A 22491-nucleotide genomic window follows, 5' to 3' on the forward strand; every position below is an offset into this window, starting at 1 on the left:
CATGTCTGACTCTTTGTAAACCCATGGACTGCAGCCTGCCAGGCTCCTCTGTCCATGGAATTCTCCAGGCAAGAATACTGGAGTCCATTCCCTTCTCCAGGGAATCTTCCCAACCAGGGATTGAACCCGGGTCTCCCGCATTGCAGCCAGATTCTTTACTGTCTGAGCCACCAAGGAAGTATATATATAACTCTCCCCATTTTCAATTGGGTTATCTCTCTTTTTCTTACTGACTTGTAGGAGCTCTATGTATGTTCTAAATGCAAATCCTTCGTTAGTCACCTGTGTTGCAAATATCTTCTCCCACTCCGTGGCTTGCCTTTTGCTCTCTTAATGGCACCTTTCTCGTTTTTTCCCCTGTTAATGGCCTTTAATTTTTAATTTGGTTTTTAAATTTTATCAAAGTTGTACATGCACATAGTTTAAGGAAGAAAGTCATTCTGTGAGGCTTATTAAATAAAGACATTTTTCAACATGAAAGGTCTCTTAATGGCATCTTTCAATACACTAACAAGTTCTTAAATTTAATATGGCAACAATGATCAATCTTTTCATTTACAGTTAGTGTTTTGTGTGTGTGTGTATGTGTTGTTTAGGAAATCTTTTCTCCCCCTTGAGGTCATACAGATATTCTATCTTGTCTTCTAAGAGCTTTACTCTTTGTCTTTCACATTCATTTTTACAGTCCACATGGTGTTGCTTTTTGTGTATGGTGTGAGAATCAGTCCAACTTCTTTGCCCCCTATGGATAACCAACTATCCCAAATAGCATTTATTGAGGATTCTATTTATGTATGGAAAATCTTCTCTCTGTGTTGAAGTGCCACATTTTAAAAAATCAAGAATCTGGGTCTGAATCTATTTCTGGGTTTTGTATTCTATTCTATGGATCTGTTTGTTCCTGTGCTAGTCTTACTGCTTTTCAATCAGTACTGTTTTATAATAAATTCTCATGTCTGGTAGAGCAAGTTCTCCCACGTTGCTGCTCTTCAAAAGTGTCTTGGCTCTTCTTGGCACTTTGCCTTGCCTTATGAAGTTTAGAAATCAACTTGCCAAGTTCCACAAAAACAAACAAACACGTGAAATAACCCATTGGGGTCTTTCATTGGGACTTAGTTAGGTCTTCTTTTACTTTCAATGAAATGTTTGCAGTTTCTTACAATAGAGGTCTCATAAACTTTTGTTAGATTTATTCCTGGGCACTTGATTTTCTCTTTCATTTTTTTGTTGTCTTTTTAAAAAGATTTTTATTGGAGCATAGTTGATTTACAATGTTATGTTAACTTCAGCAGCAAAGTGGATCAGTTATACGTATACATGTATCCATTTTTTTTCATTCTTTTCCCATATAGGCCATTCTAGAGTATTAAGTAGAGTTCCCTCTGCTATACGGTAGGTCCTTGTATGCTGTGTGCTAAGTCGCTCAGTCGTGTCCGACTCTTTGTGACCCTGTGAACTGTAGCCCGCCAGGCTCCTCTGTCCATGGGATTCTCCAGGCAAGAATACTGGAGTGGGTTGCCACTCCTCCAGGGAATCTTCCTGACCCAGGGATAGAACTCGTGTCTCCTCCATCTTCTGCACTGGCAAGTGGGTTCTTTACCATTAGTGCCACCTGGGAAGCCCCCAGTAGGTCCTTATTAGTTGTCAATTTTGTATATAGTAGTATGTATATGTCAATCCGAATCTTCCTCCCCACCTTACCCCCAGTAACCATAATTTTGTTTTCTATGTCTGTGACTCTATTTGTTTTTAAAATAAGTTCATTTCTACTTTTTTTTTTTAGATTCCACATTTAAGCGATTCCATATTATATTTGTCTTTTTCTAACTTCACTCATGGGCACTTGATTTTCAAAAGCAATTGTTAATGTCATCTTTAAAAAAATGTATTCTCTCACGCTTCTTGTTGGTATGTAGAACTACAGTTGTGTGTGTGTGTGTGTTTGTCTAGCATTCTTGCTAATTATCTCAATTCCTATTAATTCTAATAATCATTCTAAGATTCTTTTGGATTTTCTAAGTTCTTCATCATACCATTTATGAATAACAACAGCTTTGTTTTTTTTCCTTTTCAGTCTTCAGACTTTTTTATCCCTTGCCTTAGTACACTGGTTAGGACCTCCATTAAAGACTTTTTTTGAAAACTAATTATACTTTTTGGTCAATTTAGTAACTAAAATTTATTAACTCAGTTAGACACATTAACTACTTTTTAAATACCTTGATAACATTGAAATAGAAAACAGTAAATATATGAAAAACTTCTTCCCAGGTCCAGACCTTCATTGGCTTGTTAAAAATAACAAATCTCCTGAATTGCAACTTTATCAAGTGAGACTTTGCCATGTCTGTGTTTTTATTAGGTTTAGATACCAATGGAGATTTGTCCATGCAGAGGTTAGTAGGATTGTGAAATTCAGTGACTCCCAACTCTGGCTGCACATTAAAACCACCCAGGGAGCTTTAAAAATCCTGATGCCTGGCTCTTACCCTGGACCAACTGATCTGAATCTCCGTAGGTGAGGTCCAGCCTCTTTAGTTTTTAAAAGTTCCCCAGGTGATGGGGGAGGGTGGTCTAGGGAGGAGCAAGAGGGAGGGTTTGCCCAGGGACACAAGGAGACATTTGGGGGTGACAAGTATTTTGATTATCTTGATCTTGGAGATGGTTTCATAGGTGTGTGCATGTGTCAACACTTATCAAATTTTACACTTTATGTATGTGCAATTTATTGCATGTCAATAATATATCTAAAAAACTACTTAAAGAAAAAACAATCCACATGATTCTCGAACACAGCAACAGTTGAGAATCATTGTTCTAATAGAACGGGCACACGGCTGGAAGGGGAAGTTGGAAAGCCTTTCATTTGCCAACAGTTGGCTGTGTACTCTTAGATCAGCGACTTCATTCACTCTGGATCTGTTTCATTCTGGCTGGTGGGCTCGATGTTTTCTTAAGTACTTTTCAGCTCTGATGTTTTGATTCTTTTGCTCGCCTGGCTGTGTGGCCCAGGCTGCTGGTGCACCTCCTGGCCACACGAGGGGGCTGTGCAGCTCGCAGCCTCTTCCTCTCAACTGAACACTCTAGTGAGGTCAAAATAGGCTGTTCTGGCGTCTTTCCCTTCTTTCTGTCCTCTTGGAGAGTGCGAGCTCCACTTCTGAAGCATCATCTTCAGCTGCCTCCATCCAGTGGTCCTGCTGCAGGTGAGACTTTCATTAAGCAAAATAAATCCATGAATCTCTGAATGTACAGAACAGCTTTTTAAAAGAGGCTCAGATTGCTTTGAAAAAAATAGCCAGTTCCTGCAAAGCAATTAAAACAGGATCTAATTAGAGAATGTGTATGTATACACATGTATCTATGTATGTGTCTGTCTGTCTATTAATAAGCACAGTAACAATATTACTCTACTGCCCCTGGGCAAAAGATCCATCCATGTAAAAGGCAGTATGTTTGTTACAGGTGCAATTTAGAGATCCTTCAGACTGTGTACATTGTTTAGATGAAAAATGGAATCAAGGTTAGCAAATAAACCTAGTCTTTTTCCATTTAATATTATATAAAGTGCTTAAATATGGGAGTGTGTGTATTTATCTCTGTGTCTGTTTATGTGTTTACGTATATTCAGGTGAACAGGTTGGCTAAGTATTTTAGAATGGAATCTAATCAGACACTCTGGGCATTCATCTTCATTTTTCTGGGACCTGACAGGGAAAAAATCTGGATGCTCTGGAAGAGACTGACTAGAACTAATGTTATAAAATGATCTAGCTATGCCCTAAATTTTAATAAGTGCATTATTTGATGCATTTAAATCCAGCTCAGAAATAAAAAGCAAATGGTTTTCTAAAGTGTAAGGGATTGTTTTTTAAAAAGGAAAAAGAACCCCCCTCTTACTCCCACGCATAGACTTTCTCAAATAATACAAAAAAACCTTAACATTCAATAGCTCTGTCTTTTATGTTTATTCTGATTGCAATTTTCTTCCATTTTGATTCCTAAATTTCAGATTATTCTACGAACCAGTCACAACACCCTGTGGGCACACCTTTTGCTTAAAATGCCTTGAAAGATGTCTAGATCACAATGCGAAGTGTCCACTGTGCAAAGACGGTCTTTCCCAGGTAAAACGTTGTTTCTTTCTTGATCAGTTTAGCTTATTTGGAATTGGGTACGAAGACAGTATCCTATTGGATCCCAAGCCACTGCACTGTGCTAGAGCAAAACACCCCCTCAGACCATCAATTTCTCCTGTCTTAGAGGCACCCCTCCTCTCTCCACAAAGTCCTCCAGGGAAATGAGGCAACAGCTAGCTTTTTATGAACTGCTAGCAGTGAGATCAATCTGTGTTGGAAACAAAAGTATCAAAATGATAGTAAACATGAACCAAAATGGTGATAAACATGGATTAAATTGATGATAAACATGGATCTTGGTTCTAATCCCATCATGGCCCCTGATTCACTGGCCTTGGCTCATTCATCTATGAGCTCCAGTGTTCCTTTATCATCCATGTTTATTCCATAGTTTGAAGCGGTCACCCCCAGGTCCCCAGGAAAACCTCACAGCCCTTCATTGTGGTCCTTGTCCCTCTCCTCAACTGCCTCTGTTATTATTAGCAGGTATTTGTCTGCTTGAAAATCTCTGGGGCTTCCAGGTCCTCTAAAATGAATCACACAAACAGCCTCCTGTGCTTTTCAAGTGGCTTTGCTGTAATTTTCTATAGCACAAGAAGATCCAGGAATCCATCTTGTCACCCCCCCCTCTCCCTGCTAGGGGCTTGTTTGCCACATTTTACAGTTAGTATTCATGTTCCTTGACCCCTGTCATCCCTGAGGAGAGGCTGGAGATGATGCAAGACTCTCTCTTGATGAATGTAGATCCAGAGAAGTCACATGTTGAGCTTTCCCAGCACCCCACCATTTAAACTAAGGGAAGGAAGTGAGATAATCACCCAGGATAGCCCTGAAGGTGTGTGTTGGGCTGGGGGAAGGGTCAGTGTCATGTCTGGCCTGGGTAAAGAGGTGGGATTGCTGTCCTGATTTTAGGTGAGAAGCCCATGGCCGTTACACTTAAATAATGCATTCGTGTTGTGGGAACATTACAACATTCAGAACAGCAGAAAGAAGGAAAATCTACTGTTGACATTTTAATATGTGCCTTTCCTGGGTTTTTGTTTTAGCATCAGCAGAGGTTCACCTCCTTCTTGGATAGGCTACCTTCTGAGCCATTGCTTTCTCCCAAAGACTGGGCAAGCCTCTGATTTTCTTGCAGCCAGGCAATGGCAGTGGCTAGGAAGGCATCCTGGAAGCAGAGGCTGTGGGGTCCTGGACTTAGGGGCTAGAAGTTATTTCCACCTGTCTCTGGGTATTCACCTGGGGTCACACTTGCACCATTTTCCAGAGAGAGAAATATCTTATTCCGATCATGTTCACTGCGGAATAGATAGACGTTGGCAAAGGAAAAAATGTCTGAAGCCTGCAGTTTTTATACTCAGGAGCTCCCCCTGCTGGGTCTGTGTGGGTAGTTTCCATAACCAGCAATTCTCTGCAGATGTTGTCATCCCCATTGTCTGGTTCATGGCTTTAAACACCCACTCCTTACAGCTCCTTGGATATGCATAAACTAGGGGTGTTTGGGATGAGAGTAATAGTGACAGTTGAGCCTGAGTTAGATTCTGAAATCAGGGTTTATAATGTAAATTCAGTGATATCTAGATGTTATAATAAAGAAAATAAATAGGTAAATGAAATCACCAGTATTTAGTTTATTTTAAAAATACTTAAATTAGAGGAGAAAAATAGTTATATAGACTCAAAATATCCAGAAGCAAAGCACCGAGAGTGTGGCAGGGCAGGAAAGGGTGAATGATTTTAAAATTGCTTTTTAGTTCCCTGAAACGTTTGTCCACAGACTTGCAGCGTATCCCAGGTGGAGAACATTCTGGGAGCTTATAAACACAATAATCAGAAAAAAGAAAGGAAAGGATTGTCTCCCTTAATTGACAGTAAACATGATCATAATCAATTTCAGTGTTTTAGGAAGGCTATGGCATTTTTAAAACTTCAATGCAGGTGTTTTTCCTTGTTAAAATATTTTTTTCTAATTATAGAAGTAATTCATTGCATGTGTTTTTTTTTAAGGTAAACTCTAACCTCCAGAGATTATATACATTATGATCATATGAGCTGCCAATGTGTCGGTCCACATTACTCCAGTATGTTGGTCATTGAACTGTTCTACTGATTACATCAGAAGTGCTTTGTATTTCTCTGATGACTGTATAATATCTAACTGCCTTGTTCCCCATGTAGTGCTTGGCATCAAGAAAGTACAGCAAAAACGTCATAATGGAAGAGCTAATAGCTAAATTCCTTCCAGAAGAACTCAAGGAACGAAGGAGGCTTTATGAAGAGGAAATGGAAGAACTTTCTAAGTATGCACACTGCTGTTTTCAGTTTCATTCACGCCAGCTCATAGAACTGAAAGTGCACATATCTTCCCCATTTAATGATACCATGCTGATAGCTTGAAATTTGCCACAGTGAGAGTGTTGACACCGTGAAAATTGGCAAATGCAATAACAAGGACTTCCCCTCCCCACCCCTAGAAAGCCGATTGTTCATTTACCAGCTCACCACTGAAAAAACTTAAGTCAAACCACTGACCAGGTTATTGGCACTAGTAGCTGGGTGTCATGGGCAGGATTAGATTGGAATAAGTTATCAGGGGAACTGAATGAAGTATAGTTGACCCTTAAACAACATGGATTTGAATCGTGCAGTTCCACTTATATGTGGATTTTTTTCAGTAGTAAATACTGTAGTACTACATGATGCAATGTGTGGTTGGTCAGATCCACAGATGCTGAACCATGGATAAAGATCAATGAAAGTGAAAGCCACTCAGTTGTGTCCAACTCTTTCCGACCCCGTGGACTATACAGTCCATGGCATTCTCCAGGCCAGAATACTGGAGTGGGTAGCCGTTCCCTTCTCCAGGGGATCTTCCCAACCCAGGGCTTGAACCCAGGTCTCCTGCATTGTGGGCAGATTCTTTACCAGCTGAACCACCAGGGAAGCATGGATAAAGAGGACTGGCTCTAAGTTACATGCTGATTTTCAGCTGTGCAGAGGGTCAGTCCCTGTAACCCCCGAGTTGTTCAAGGGTCAGCTGTATTCTGGACAGTCTTCAGATACATAAGGAGGTTCTATGAGGTTAAGAACTTTGGTATCAGTCAGACCTGGGCTTGTGACACAGTTTTGCCACAAAGTGAGTAGACTTCATGACCTTAGGCAAGTCACTTAATGTCTCTGGGCCTCAGTTTCCTCATCTGTAACTTGGGGATAATAGTAGTTTCTACCTCAAGGACTCATTATGAAGCTCAAATGAGCTGGTGCAGAGTAAGCACTTAATAAAAGTAATGGTAAGAATGCTTCTGGTTATTATGATTCCTCTTCCATCACAGGTGTTGTGAGAGGTGGCGAGTAGGGGTGAGATGGAAGTAGGGCTCCAAACTCTCTGCCTCAGGTAGCAGAAAAAGCAGGGGAAGTCACTAATTTCTGCCTCTCATACTGCTGCCCTCTCATCTCCCATTCCCAGCAGAATTCTTACAGCGTTCTGAGGGTAAAGCTCCCGAGGGGGCTGTTCTGGTTTTACGCCCACCCCATAGAAAACAGTGTTAAACTGAAACCAGTTTGTTTGCACCTCTCCCTTTGACTAACATGTTTTCCTGGGAAGCCAGAAGTGCAGTCCTTCTTTTCTCATTGACATTAGATCTACTGCAGGAGTCTTTATCTTTCTTTCTGATATTAAGTTCACCTTGAATCTTTCTGAACCCTCTTCTCATGTATCGTTTAATGTCTTATTAATAAACACTGGAATTTACTGGGGATATTCCTTTAGGGGAATCACATTTAATCCTTTTGAGATTTGGGCAAACAGTCTTATATTTGTTGGCAGGTTTGAGTTTAGATGTCCCTGTGTTGGATTTACTAGACAAACAAAAGAACTGTGATCAGGAGGAGCTGGCCTGGTTGGTGGTTCCTCATCAGGCTGTGTGTCTGAATCTTCATGGCCACACATTGCGAGGCAGACTTGTAGGTCTTGATTTCAGAGCCACCGCACCAGTGTCTCTGGGAGGGTGAGGTGCAGTGGCCAGGTTGTCTGTGTTTAAGGGCCTCCAGTGACTCCAATGCACAGGAGCATTTGAGCATCACTGGGCTATATTACTCTTACCTCTCTACTGCTCCCTCCTCCCAGCTGGGCCTGCCATGCACATCCTCTGGGAGCTTTGCAAATGGAAGCTGCTCACAGGGATCTTGCAGAGATTTTCCCCACCATCCCTCTGGAGAGCTGGGTCCACTTTTACCACCAGTGCCCTTCCCCATACTGCCAGCAAGACACCTAGAGAGATTGTTTGGAGTGGAGAGTATGAAAGAAAGAAAAATATGAGGTATAACTATCATCGACAATGTTAAGGTACTAGAGAACTTCATTACCCAAATTAGAATGTATAGAATGTCCATTTTAATCATAGCCCTTAGGCTAACCTATGCATCAGGTAATGGGACTCAGCCCACAGCATCAGATGCATTTTACTATTTTTTTTTATGAGCTGTCCACACTTTATGCCTCCTTGTCTTCCTGTGGGGGATCCACATGGTGAAATTCGACCAGCCTTTCTCTGTTCTGCTCCCATGCTGTGAGATCCATGTCATTTGCTCTTCCTGACAGCTTAAATAAGAACGTGCCTATTTTCGTGTGCACCATGGCCTACCCCACGGTTCCTTGTCCCCTGCACATCTTTGAGCCTTGCTACCGTCTGATGATCCGTAGATGCATTGAGACAGGCACACGACAGTTTGGCATGTGCCTTGGAGATCCTGTCAAAGGGTAAGCGAGGAGTTAGGAGCATCAAGGGAGGTTGGGTGGAAAGGATTTGTGGTTTTACTTCGGGGCTCTTCCAGGTGCGTTTGTAAGGTTCAGGGTCCCTCTGGCCCCTAGGTTTAGCGTGTGAGAGGCTGCCTATTTAAAGGCACCCCAGGACCAACCTTTTGTTAAATGGTTGATATATATTCTAAAACTTGTTTTATAAGAGTGTGGGCCCTGGAATCAAACTGCCTGGGTTCATATTCTGGCTCCAGCCTTGGAGGAAGTTTGACTTCGGGCAGATAACTCAACCTTTCTGTGACTCAGTTTCCTTATCTGTAGGATGGGTACAATAATAGTGCCTACTTCTCTGGTTTGTTGGAAGGATTGGGGAGTTAATAATGCACATAAAGTACTGAGTACAGTACAATAAATGGTAACAGTTACACATTAAGATGAGTTTTCACACAAGCATTGCCTGTGGTGTCATTGCAGCCATAGACCCTGGGACAGACAAGAAAGCAGAAGTCCCTCAAGGCACAACATGGGGGTATAGCGATGGAGCAGGGATAGCGGGTCAGGGAAACAGCTTATCAAGAATTTACTTTCTTAACTCCATTCCCTCTAAACAGGTTTGCGGAATATGGCTGCATCCTAGAGATCAGAAATGTTCAGTTCTTTGCTGATGGCCGCTCAGTGGTCGACAGCATAGGCAAGAGGCGCTTCAGGGTCCTCCATCAGGGCCAGCGGGATGGTTACAACACAGCTGACATCGAGTACATTGAAGACCAAAAGGTGAGGGTGGCCAGTGCCAAGAATTCTGAGGCCAGGCTCACCATGTAGCTTGGCAGATCAGGATGATTGCAGGAGGATTTCTCGGCACTGATGGGAGCCTGGGGATTTCTTCCCCATCTGCTGCAGCCACATTGAATGCTGCCGGGTTGCAGTTCAAATGTGGGACAGCAGTGCACAGCCCAGAGTCCAGCCTTCCCCTGCTTAGTTGCTGAGTTGTGTCTGTGCATGAGAGGTGCCAAGCCAGATCAACCCTGCGGCCCATTCAGCACTGGAATTGGGTCTCTGCCAGGGATACCAAGATCTGGAGCTGGATCTGCATATATATATTTGATTTTTTGATTTATTTATCTGTTACAACTTTTGCTTTTGAGATAATTGTGGATTCACATGCACATTTCTATTTTTAAACATGCAACCTGGCCGAGAGCCCTTCCCAATAATCCATCATCCCATAAGGGAGAAAGAGGGCATGTCCAGTTAATCCTGGGTTTTCTGGATTAATGGGTAGAAGAAGAGGTAAATTATCCCAAAATCATTGATATTTACATTCACTACATAGTACAAGAGTAATAAACATTTGCTCAATGAATAAATGTATTTGCCTTGGAAGACAGAGTTACACGCTGAGACACAGACACATTCATGTCCTCTTCCCAGGGAGCAATGGGAAAGCAGATGTCAAAAATGAAAAGGAGAGAGGTGTGAACCAGCACAACCTAGTTGAACAGCACACATCCACTCAGACCAGTTTGCGTCACTAGTTTTCTATATGTCTGGCTGTTTCAGCTCATTTACCCAGCTGAACCTTTCTCCAGTCCACCACCCTCAGCAGTATTTCCACACAGTCCATCATATGCAGCTGAAGAGCCTTTCACACATCACACAGCAGACAGCCAGAAGGGTGAGCCTTCCCAGAGGGTGGCAGGATGGATGCTCAAAGAGCCACGTGTCAAAAAGGGTTCTAGGTGTGATGGAGAAGGTACAGAATGCTTCATTCCACTTTGGTACTTTCAGGTTCAAGGAGAGGATTGTGCTGAGCTCATGGGATTACATAACTGTGTCTATGAGCAAGCGTCATCATGGTTCCATTCCCTCAAAACATCTCTGAAGAACCGGATACTCAATCATTTTGGTCCAATGCCAGAGAAAGATGCTGATCCCCAGGTATATGAAAATGTCTTTTTGTAATCAATCATTCCCACCAGATAAGAGAGCCTGGGTTCTGTGATTAGATGGGTGTGTGGTTTCCATCCAGCAAATTTAGTGTAGAGGGGAAGATGGATCCAAATTGGTCTCATTTGGCTAGGCAATGGGCATCATGGTAAAGAACAAAAGGACCCCAAGTCAGACTTAGGGTAACTAAAGCAGTAGGAATTTGAATCCAAGACAGGTTTTGAGAGATTAGTTAGGTGAGAGGATGGGAACACAGGCACCATCAACAGAAGAGTCTTTCATGGGAGTCCAGATGCCCACCGTGGTGATGTGTTAGGGTGACAGGATTCACAAAAGGCCAGGCTTAAAAGAAGGGGATTTAGGGGAGCTGAGACCAAAGGTTGCCATGTCTCAGGGGCTTCAGAACTCTCTTCCCCATTGCTCTCTTCCCCATTGCTCAGGGCCAGCCACCTTGCAGGGCTCCAGCTGCAGGGCCACAGAAACTTCTCATACCCAGCTCCCTCGAAGCTTAGCCCTGGAGGTCTAGATCCTTGTCATTGTCCTCATTATGGATGAGCAAGTTTCCTGAGAAAACTGACCCAATCCTTAAATCTACCCTTTTCTCTACTAGATAAGAGTTCACTAGATTCTACCAGATCAGTCTGTTTCCTGGAGGGATAGGTCCATGTGAGAGATCCAGCTGGAGATCAGAAAAAAGCTCCCCAGGAAAATGGCGGTAGCTGTTTCATGAAGCTTTCCATGCCTAGTGTAAATCAGGGAATACTTTCTCTCTAGGACAAGACTGGAGATGTTGTAGTCAAATATTAATATTTTCACACCATCACCTTCCCACATTCTGAGCTAGCTTCTATAATATCATCCCCATAACTTCCTTGATTCTTGACTTACACTCATTCTTGACTCTGTCACAATAGTAAAATAGACTATGTAGATTCTGACATCCATGCTAAAAGATTGGTCCTCCTTACCTCTAGCTATGTGACCTTGGGCAAGTCCTTTCCCCTTTGTCAACTTTCCCCTCATCTCTGAAATGAGGGAGGTAGATGAGGAGGTCTCTAAAGTCCCTTCTTCCTCTTGCCTTCTGAGGCTGTAAAACACCAGTCTCTTCCCTAATGGGCTGAAGTGTCTTGTTTTCTCCAGACCACAAATGTGACTCCTTCCCCCTATTCAAAGGCATCATGAATGCTGGAGGGAGAAGGGCAGTTAATGCTTCCCAGTGATCAGGCTCCTGGCTCTGGGCCAGTGTGACTCATGACTACGACAGAGCTCAGAGAAAGCTCACGATCAAGTTGAATATTCCCCTTCATCTTCTGGAAAGCGTTCTCCCCCAGTCAGGCAGAAGATAGAGATCAGTAATGGTGACAGCATCTTCCATGAGAGAAAACACAGATGCCACAGAGTGATTCATAAGGGCTCAGTGACATAGAAAGCTGAAATCTTGGGTTCTGTTTCATTTCTTATGAGGACTGTTATCATGTTGCTCTGGCAGCAGCAGCAGCAAAAAAAAAAAAAAAAAATCTCATCTTGTTTGAGCCATTCAATGCTATAACCCCAGCGGTCCCATTAATAAGAATGTTTTAAGGCTCCAGAGGGGGTTTCTTAGAAACTGCCACATGTATTAACATCAGCTTAAATATCTTTCTTAATGATCTTGGAAAATACAGTTCAGGATATGTCTATCTAACATTCAGAACTTATCAGAGGAGGGAGGAGATATTACAGACTGCAGCGAGGGACAAAAAGAATCCAAATGAATCTAGAGGCATAGAGAAGCAAAGAGGCAGCAAGGGTTGGGGGAAAATCAGGTGACCAATTTGGAGGCAAATAATCCCATGTGTAGATGGTTTGACCAGAATGTGGTTCTCTGCAGTTCTAAAGCCAACCTTCCGAAGGATGTGGGCAGAAAGCTCATTTGGGGCTTAGTAGGAAATAAGTTGGGCTTCCCTGGTGGCTAAGTGGTAAGGAATCTGCCTGCAGTGCAGGAGACGTGAGTTTGATCCCTGTGTGGGGAAAAATCACTGGTGAAGGAAATGGCAACCCACTCCAGTATTCTTGCCTGGAAAATTCCATGGACAGAGGAGCCTGGAGGGCTCAGTCCATGGGGTTGCAAAAGAGTCGGACAGGACTGAGCAACTAAACAACAACCAACAAGAAAATAAGTCAGCAATGTCTACAGTGTGTGCCTGGGACACTGCTGACAAACAGAATTTTGGTGCAGGATTTCTGTGGGGTGGGAAAGCTCTTTATTCAAAGAAACCTGGGGTGGAATATATTTCCATGTGACTGTGTTTTGCAATTGGAATTTTTGCAAAGTTGTCCTTTGGGACTGTGAACCATTGGCTCTGGTTTTTGGGGAGAAGCTAACTGTGGCCCATATAGTAACCTGGCATATGTAGACTCTTGCCTTCAGCCAAAAACAGGGAAAAGAAGGGAGGTAAGAGACACACAAAGCCTAAGAGGTCATAAGAACTGAAGGCTCACATGCTTTGCACACCAGGCCAAATGGCCTAAACAGAATCTAAGAGGTGGAAGAGGCTGAGTAGTCATCTCTCGATCTCCACGGGGGATTGGTTCCAGGAGGCCCCTTCTATAAAGTGACGCAATGCAATGAGTACAACCAGCCCTCTGCATCTACAGGTTTCACCTCTGCAGATTCAGTCAACCAATTTCAATCCATAATTGGTTGAGTCTGTGGATATGGAGGGCTGACTGTAGTAGCTAATTCAGCTCATGAAATCACACTGGCTAGAAGGTATGGTGTATTTGTTAAGATATCAATGTGTCTGCTTTAACCACTACCAAAAATGACTGTAGCTTAAACTAGATAGAGAGCAGAAGTCATAGAGATGGGGAGCTAGGGCAGCCCTATTCCATCAGATCATTCAGACACCCAGGCTCATTCCTGGCAAAGCTCCACCCTCCTGTAACTGCTGCCCTCATCCTCCTGAGTGAAGAAGGTGATCATCACTATGTCCACGTTCTAGCCAGGGGAAAGGGAGAGAAAGATGAAGGCGAGGGCACATGCCCCTTTCCCAGAGAATGACCCAGAAGTTATACGCATAAATGCCTCTTACATCTCATTAGCCAGAACTTTGTCTTATGGCTGCAAGGGAAACTGAGCAATGTAGCTTCCCCGCCTCGGCCCCAGTGGCTGTATGCCCAGCTAAGATAAAGGGAACTAGATATTGAGGAGGGGGTGTAATTAGCAGTCTCTGCCACACACAGAAGCAGTTCCACCTGGATTGTTTCCTGGCGGCTTTGAAAGCCTGCAAACTGGGATTGCTTCTGTGGGAATAGGATGAACCCATACCATTTCTCTGTTGCAGATCAACCCAAATGGCCCGGCCTGGTGCTGGTGGACGTTAGCGGTTCTTCCATTGGAAAGCCGTGCTCAGCTCCCGTTCCTAGCAATGAGGTCCCTGAAGGATCGGCTGAACGGTCTTCGGCGAATCCTGGCCTTTATATCCCGAAACCAGAACTAGTGAGTGGATTGCTGAAAAGGAGCCCCCACGCTCCCCCACCACTGCAGGGGAGTCATCTTGTAAATATATCTAATTGCAATAACATCTTAGAAGGAAGTATCAAACAGAATCACTCTCTTGCTATTGATCAGAGAGAAATTAAGTAGAAAGACCAGAAAAATGTGATCTGTTTGCAACTTTCTTTCTGAAGATGCTTCTTGACATGCTGCACAACTACATGCACAGCAGAGGTTGTTTAAGAGCCCAGAAGAAAAAAAAAATTTTTGATTTTGACATAAAATTTTCTCAAAGTTTAAAGTGGTTTTGCTTTAATTTTCTGTCTTTCATAGAGGAATGACTGTGTGGTTGAAATGTGATACCCAGTTCCTAATCAAGTTGCTACATTATCGTACTGACTTTTGAGATCTCATTCCAAATGTTTCAGATTTTATATAGCATTGTGTAAAATAATGTTCATAGTTCTTTCTGTTTTAATAATTTATTTTTTGCACTACAATATCTTTTTTTCCCCTACATGTGTGTTTGTAACTATTTAAGTGTGCATTACTGAAAAATACTGCTTTATTTATTGCTGTGGTTTACCATGTACCTAGGGGGAAGTAACAATACTAGAAATGTGTGATTTTTGCTTTAACAATTTGTGCTACATGTGACCCCAGTTCTTGAACCATTTCAGTATCTATGCAACTGATGCTTAAAGGAAGTTCAGCATCATGCTAAGATCATCTATCTTTACAGATTCTATTTTGCTTTCAATTTGAATGCAACAGTAGAAAACATTTACGGGATTCGGCATAGGTTATGGAATAAGCCAGGGTACAATAAAAATAATCCATTTGCTCTGGAGGCAGAATGAAGGAATTATTTTTCTGGACTCAAGAGATGAATTAGAAGAGTATATTTTATTACAATCTCTCATAGGCATTTATTTCAGCAATCTAATTATATCTTAATTTCTCTCCAATTCAGTTAGAATGGGAAGGCAGGAGAATATTTAACTCTTCAGAGATGATGGTTTTCAGTCTGGCACATCACAGCCATGCCCAGCTAGCCTCCATACCCCACCTCTTGTCAGTCAGGGTTGTGAGGATTGTGGCCTGGCTAGCATGTGTGGAAACACTTGATGAGGATGGTTCATTATTAAAAGTGTAAAGAAACCAGGAAAAAAAGATGTAGAACCCTTTTTAAAAAACCCCCAAACTACCTTTTTGGTTTTTAAGCCTTTTCAAAGGAAGCAGACAGTTAATCCATGATTTTATCTAAACATGATCTTCCCTCCTTGTGGTGGTGGGCTAAAGATTTCAACACAGGGGAAGAACAGTAATAAGAGAGTAAGGGTGAGGTCTTGTTTAGCTTGCTTAGTGCAGTTTGATTTCTTTAGTGCCAGGACAACCTGAAAACAGAAGTGTTATAACAACCAAGTGAAAAGATTAGGGCAGGGAAGAAATGAATCGTGTTATTCCTACCTTCATGTAAATAATCCCCCCATGTGACTCTGGACAGCTGCGATGCGTGACTCATGTGCAGCCCATCCACTCTGTTCCCATGAGAGGTTATTGCCTCAAGTAATCAGCCTGACTTTTTCCATCACCACCTGTGGCTAGAAACAGAAAAGGGAGAATGAGTTGATCCAGGCAACAGAAAAGAGATTCATGTAAGCAGAAACCAAATAACCTCTTCTGCACTTTCTTAACGAACACCATGTTGTCAGAACATTGTGGTCCCAGGTTGGATGTTTGGAGCCCAACTGGGCCAGTAAAAAATGGAAGTGTAGGAGTGGTTACTGCCCGAGCAAACTCTCCCAGGCTCAAGGAGGAGGAAATGAAAGGCTCCCACTCCCACCTGGTGCCCAACCAGATGGTCAGAATACAGTCCTAGGACAATAGTTTCCTATTATCTAGCATAAATGCAGCAAAGAAGAGGGTCATAAGTGTCTCTGATTGCTAGATGTGTTACTTTTATGATTTTAGTATTTCTGAGAACCACTTTGTCATCTAGCAAATGGTAATGATAAATACTGCATGTAGGGTTGTTATTAATACAACATTAAGTGAGATAATATACATACATCACTTAGCATAGTGCCTAGCACATAGGAGTCATTCAACAAGTAACTGCTCTGATTAGATTATTCATAGTTACAGAATATCATCAGGGGCTTCATTTCCATAAAACCATGCCTTTACATAAAATACCCATTTCCAAACCCTTTACAATTGGTTGAGGGAGTCCACACCTCTGATTTTCAGACCATAACTTGATGATTTACATGTAATTTCTTTGGGGGTGAAGTCTGTTTGGGAAAGTGAAAAGACTGGAAAACAAATGAGGGTTAGAAATAAGGGAAAAATCCCATGCCAGCAAATTTTCCCTCTTTCAAGAGGACTAAAAAGTAGTGTTGTTTGGAGGTCTAAAATTTCTGATATAATGGAAGCCTTAAATTCTAACTCCATAGAATAATCAACTCATCACTTCTTGCTCTCCAAAATGTATAAAATTCCACATCATAGGATATTTCACATTGATGAGTGAGGACCTAACTGTAGCAATAGATCTTGGCTAGGCAGAAATGCACTTGCCTCCCAGTACCCTTGATACACATTTGGATTGTTTTATAGCAAGCTTTTGTTTCAGTAGTGGTGGGAGGCAAGGTGCAAAGCTAAGCCTTGACTTTCTTTGATATGTACTTGAATGGGGTAATCAATTGGACATGACCATTTCACTGCTTGTGAATTGATTTTGCTGCAAAGCTTAGGAATAAAGAGTACACACAATAAAAACATAAAGTTAAATCTAGGCCAGAAGGACAAGACTTCCCCCTTGGTAGTCAGTGCCATTTATTCAGCTAGTTTATTGTGATTGACCTAGCCTTTTCCTAGTAGGTTATTTTCCCTGTGTGTGTGTGTGTGTGTGTGTGTGTGTGTGTGTGTGTATAAAGATGTATATAGGTGTATATAGATGTGCATATATATGTGTGTGTGTGTACTTGTGTATATATATATATATATATTAGGTACCAAGCAGACATTATGCCTTTCTGCTTTGTACTGTACTATTATTGCTGCTAGCTAATAACCAGCAAAATGTAGAAAATGAAAAATGATAAAAACTAAATTTCTGTAGATAACTTGGAGAAAAGAGTGCTTGCCCCTTATTTAGTGGGGTAGAGAACTGACTATGTTAACAATTTGCCTTTTCTGAAGGCTGACTGCATCTAGTCCACTGCTGCCATAGCACTCTGGGGCTAGCCAAATCACTGCGCATGTGGCGCTTCCAGTTCTGCTTGTGGAGCCGGACTGGGTTCAGATAGTCCCCTGTGACTGGGTGTTGGAGCGGTGGAGCTCTGAGGCTGGTTCACAGCACCCAGAGGTCTCTCACTGCCAATAGATCACATACTGTTGATGGACTGGAACCCGTTGGGGACTGTGTTTCCCCTCACCAACTCCTTTTCCAAGATGGGAGTGTTATTCAGGGACTCGTTCCTTGAGTTCCCAACATGTTGACTTTGCATCCATTTCTGTTTCCCAAGGCAGAATCATAGCAGAGATGTGCAATCGAGATGCAAATAGAAGGCATCCCAAATAAGAGAAAAGGACAGATTTTCAGCCCATTCTTGGGCATGAGGAATGAGGTTTTGATTTGATCAAAGACAGTTCTGAGAAGCAGCCGGCTGCATGGCCTGCGATTTGTGGCCTTTCCTGAGTGCAAGAAAGAAGGAAAAGGAGCCAAGTCAAATGTATGCATTTGGTTCCTCTTAGAATGATAGCTCCCACTGTTCAACTATTTAATAATCTGGATTATGCACAACCAGAGGTGAAATGAAGACATTTCCCCTTACAAATGGGTGTTTTCAAATGCGTTAAGTTAACCTTGAGAGAGAAGTGCCTGTAATCCCTGTTCCTGGTGTCATTTTAAAGCTTTTGCTTTGTGACTGTGTAGCCGTTTAAAACCCTGTGCAGCAAATGTGATTAACAAGTTTACAAAGCAACACTGTAGCTTATGCTTCATTTTAAAAGTTGCTTGACATTTATCTATAGTCAAAGCAATGATAATAAACAACAACAAAATCAAAGGAGAGCAAATAGTTCAGTGTGGCATCATAGGCTTTACCTTAGATAAACTAGTTCCATCATTTTATGCAGTTCTCGGTAATGCCAGGATTAATATCAAGCAAGCCATTTAAACAGTGGCAAATGTGTCTTTGTGTTTGTAATTCCCATTGTTTGTTAAGCAGCCATTTTACTCTTGCATTGTAATGACCCAAATGGGGAATAAATATAATGCTTCTTTTTTTTCTTCCCATATTGCTATTCAACTACCTCTATATGCTTGATGTCTCTTTAGGGTCTTCTTTCCTCAAAATATACAAATGAAGTTTCAGCTCATCTATGTTGTAATAACAATGTGATATAGACAGTCTCTGTGAAAGCTTGTTGTTCATTTTAAAATGTTTCCTATTGTCTCACTTTGTATCTAACACAACTCTACCCATACTGTAGGGCAAAGAATTGCCCAAATAACTTCAGTATCTTTTTGTCAGAAGCTGAATTGAAAGCAATCAGAACATCTATTTTGTTCTTGTTTCTGTTGGTTGTAATACATTTGACTGGAAGATGTTTCAAGGAAATAGACCTTATGTATGTGACAGCGAGGCAGGTGTGAACTGATTAAACTAATTGTTTAAAAATGCACCAGAAAGCTTGTTGTTACTAATTATGTTGAAACTTTTTGCTAATAACCTGCCACTACTTTGTCAATCCATTCATATATTGGGTTTGTTTAAAGCAGAGCACAATACCTAGTGTATTTTCTTTGGCATGATAAAATGTTCATGAAAGCAAATTACACGTTTTTATTTCGATTCAATGGTGTCTCAACAATAGGCTGAAGCTAAGGCCCGCGGCATGAGCCGTTTGACAGGAAAACTGGTAAAATTGGCTAGGACAATGAGTGATGCTGAAAGAGCTGACACTGGCATGAGCGCTTCAGTAACATCTCACCTCGTTTAGCATGCGGGTGCGAGTCTCGTGCCATTGAGGACTTTACACAGGTTCTATTTTACTGCTGAAGGAAAAAAAAAGACATAGGAGTAGAACAATTTAAAAAAATGATAGAAAACTCCACTTGGGCCTGATCTTGTTCTTTGTAACAGAATCTTTCCGGTAATTGAGAAAAATCCGAACTCCTGCCAGCCAGGTCCCAGAGGGAATGCTTGGCTCTGTTGGACATGGCCCTTCTATGCCTCATTTGCTGCTGTCTGGTTCTCATGAGATAGAGCACATACAGGCCAAAGGCACAGTCTTCCCTTCAAGGCAGGTCTTCTGCCCAGAATGCCTCCTAATTTTCTCTGGAGAACTGGACTGAATCATCTAAAAAGAAGGTCTTGTTCGATCAAAGCCAACACTTTCTGCTTTCTGTCTTCTGGGATCCACCTTTTGAGTTCTCCACGGCCAAAGATGCCTCCCTAGAAGGAACTCCCAGTCTCAAAACAAGACAGGAGCCAGAGAAGGGATGGACAAATGCCCTCAACCCACAGGCTCCCAGATGTTTAAACTTTCCTGTCCCCTCTTACATTCTATGATTTCTTCACTCCTAGGAGGGACTGGGGTGGGATGGGAAGGAGCTGATGTCAATACTCTTCATATTGCCTTCTTCCAGGCAATGCAGAAACTTCCCAGCAAGACTTGTCCATGGTCAGTCCACTGCAGAGCCATGCCCTGGTCAAGGCAGAGGAGGGGGAGGCCCCAAGGAGCCCTGCTCCAGATCTCAGAGTTCACCTCTCCCACCCTTTCCAGTTTTCTGCTACTGATTTCCCCATTTCAATTGATCCTTACATTGAATGATCAGCCATGTTTACTGTCCACACATGTATGACCCAATGTCATGGTTGCATTACAAAGTCCTAAAAAACCCTTTCCTCCACTTAGTGAAGTGCTTCCCACTAGCCCCCCTGCAGAATACCACCTCCCTCTCAATAAGTCAATATCAACAATTTCTGGATACCAAAAGTGCAACAAAATTAAGTCCCCAAATAGCTTACTTAACAGAAGTTGAGTTTTGCTATAAAATCTTGCTTCTCTTGGGTTTTAGAGGTGCATTATGGGAACATCCAACACAGTCACAGAAAAAGGGGAGATCACTGACCCTTTGGACCATGTGCTTCTCCTACAAGCGCCGGTGAGCACTTTCATAAAAGGACCAGGGCTGAGGGTTGGGAGAGCATGAAGTCTACAAATGGAGTTAAGCACTTTGGTTTCGGCAGTCTACAAGAATGAGTTCCAACTGGAGGGAGGGAAGGAGGAAATAGCTAATCATGACAACTCACGTGACTTCCTTTTACCACCTTCTGTGCAGAACTTCATGCATCCTCTTCTCATGGTGACTGGATTTGATCTTCCATCCTGGTTGGGGATGCCACTTATGCCCAAACCAAGACTGAGGTTGTGTCTTCAGGAAGCACAAGTCATGTTCTTACACCGTTAGATGTTCAAAGGCCCAGCTAACATACACGGAGTATTCCCAGCATGCCAGGCTCTTTTCTAGGTTTTCAAATATTTATCTTCTCATGAGATCTTCACTCTAATCTGTGAAGTAGATCTCTAGTCCCATGTTATAGGTAGTAAACTGTAGCACAGCCTGGTTACAGTAATTGCCTAGGGTCATACAGATAAAAACCTGGGCAATCTGATTCCAGAGCCCCCGACCTTCACCGCTATTATGAGCTCCCCCCACAGGGTGCCACAGACTCACCTGGTGGACACTTGGTTGGGGAACCTGCAGAGAGGGTGATAACAACCTTTTCTGTGCAAGCAGCACCCCTTGACTGATAATGAATGATGTGTGGGGTGTTGTGCTCCACACTATCGTGTTTAGTCCTGAGGTGGGTCCTGTTATCATCCCTGTTCTACAGAGGAGGATGCTGCACTTCAGAAAAAGAATGCAACTTGTTGAAGGCCACGCAGCTGACCTTGGGATCCAGGCTGTCTGACTCCACAGTCCTTAAACTGCCTGTCATGAACTCCACCGCTCTCACTTCTCAGGCCTCACATTTCCTATATTCTGACAGCTGCCCTCCCCCACACCCCCCACCAAAAGACATCTATCTAATAGGAAGACCAGAAGCAAGAGATTCCAGCTTGGTTCTTAGGTCCAATAATCTCATCAAGTGCCTGGTCTGTTTCCATCTTTCCTGAATGTTTTTTTTGTTTGTTTGTTTTGTCTTTTTTGTTGGTTTTTGGCTGCACTGGGTGTTCATTGCTGTGTGCGGGCTACTCTCTAGTTGCGGTGCATGGGCTACTTACTGCATTTGCTTCTCGTGCAGAGAACTGGCTCCAGAGTGCAGGCTCAGTAGTTGTGGCTGGCAAATAGGCTTAGTTGCTCCATGGCATGTGGAATCTTTCTGGACAAGGGATCGAACCCATGTCCCCTGCATTGGCAGGTGGATTCTTAACCACTGGACAACCAGGAAAGTTCATCCTGAATGTTTTTAAAGCCTCATCATTAATGAAACAACTTCACAAAGAAGGCTGTCTACCTCATCCTTCCCTCTGGGAGCCAGGTGCCAAAAGGGGTGGGGTTTTGTCGGCCATCCATAATACAGGACTATAAATCCACAAATGAAAGGATTTTTTTAAGTTGAAAAAGGTGTTTTGCATTCTCCTTAGAATAGCCTGTGACATCTTACTGGTTCCCTCATTAATTGTGAATTAAACACAATCTTTGTGTTCAAAAAATAGATAAGTGAAAAGGGGATGGGTCTTCTGATGCTCACATCTCCTTCAGAGTTCAGATGGAAGGGTATTCACCAGAGGCCTTTCCACCTATAGGAACTGGCAGCAAAACAGAGGCTCAGCTACAGTGGTAATTTTTAGTCTAGATCCTGCAAGGGCAGGACAAGTATTTACAGGACACATTATATGCCAGGCACTGGGCTACAAAGAAAAACACAGCACATCTGTGCCCTTAAGAGGCTCACAGCCTAGGGAAGAAAATGCAGGGTATTACATAGATACACAGAGCATTATTTTCTTCAAAGGAAAAGCACCTAATCTTGCTTGGGGAGGTATTCAGGGAAGGCTTCCTGGAGGAGGTGATACAGCAGGTGAATCCTGAAGAATGAGTTTTCCAGATGAAAGTATGGAGAGGGATTGAAGAACATTCCAGGCAGAAG

General features: G+C 42.5%; 1 protein-coding gene across 3 annotated transcripts in view; it reads left to right on the forward strand.

Annotated features, from left to right (window-relative positions):
• LONRF3 (LON peptidase N-terminal domain and ring finger 3) overlaps positions 1-19012 on the forward strand; it is a 38863-nt gene extending 19851 nt beyond the window's left edge. For all 3 annotated transcript variants that reach the window (XM_061137262.1, XM_061137263.1, XM_061137264.1), the window contains 6 exons: positions 4010-4124; positions 6315-6436; positions 8737-8895; positions 9504-9666; positions 10681-10830; positions 14166-19012. In XM_061137262.1, the coding sequence (XP_060993245.1) occupies positions 4010-4124; positions 6315-6436; positions 8737-8895; positions 9504-9666; positions 10681-10830; positions 14166-14321 (865 nt within the window). In that variant the 3' untranslated portion in view covers positions 14322-19012. The remainder of the gene's footprint in view (positions 1-4009; positions 4125-6314; positions 6437-8736; positions 8896-9503; positions 9667-10680; positions 10831-14165) is intronic.
• The last annotated feature ends 3479 nt before the right edge of the window (positions 19013-22491 follow it).

The sequence above is a fragment of the Dama dama genome, chromosome X (assembly GCF_033118175.1).
Source record: "Dama dama isolate Ldn47 chromosome X, ASM3311817v1, whole genome shotgun sequence".
Lineage (NCBI taxonomy): Eukaryota > Metazoa > Chordata > Mammalia > Artiodactyla > Cervidae > Dama > Dama dama.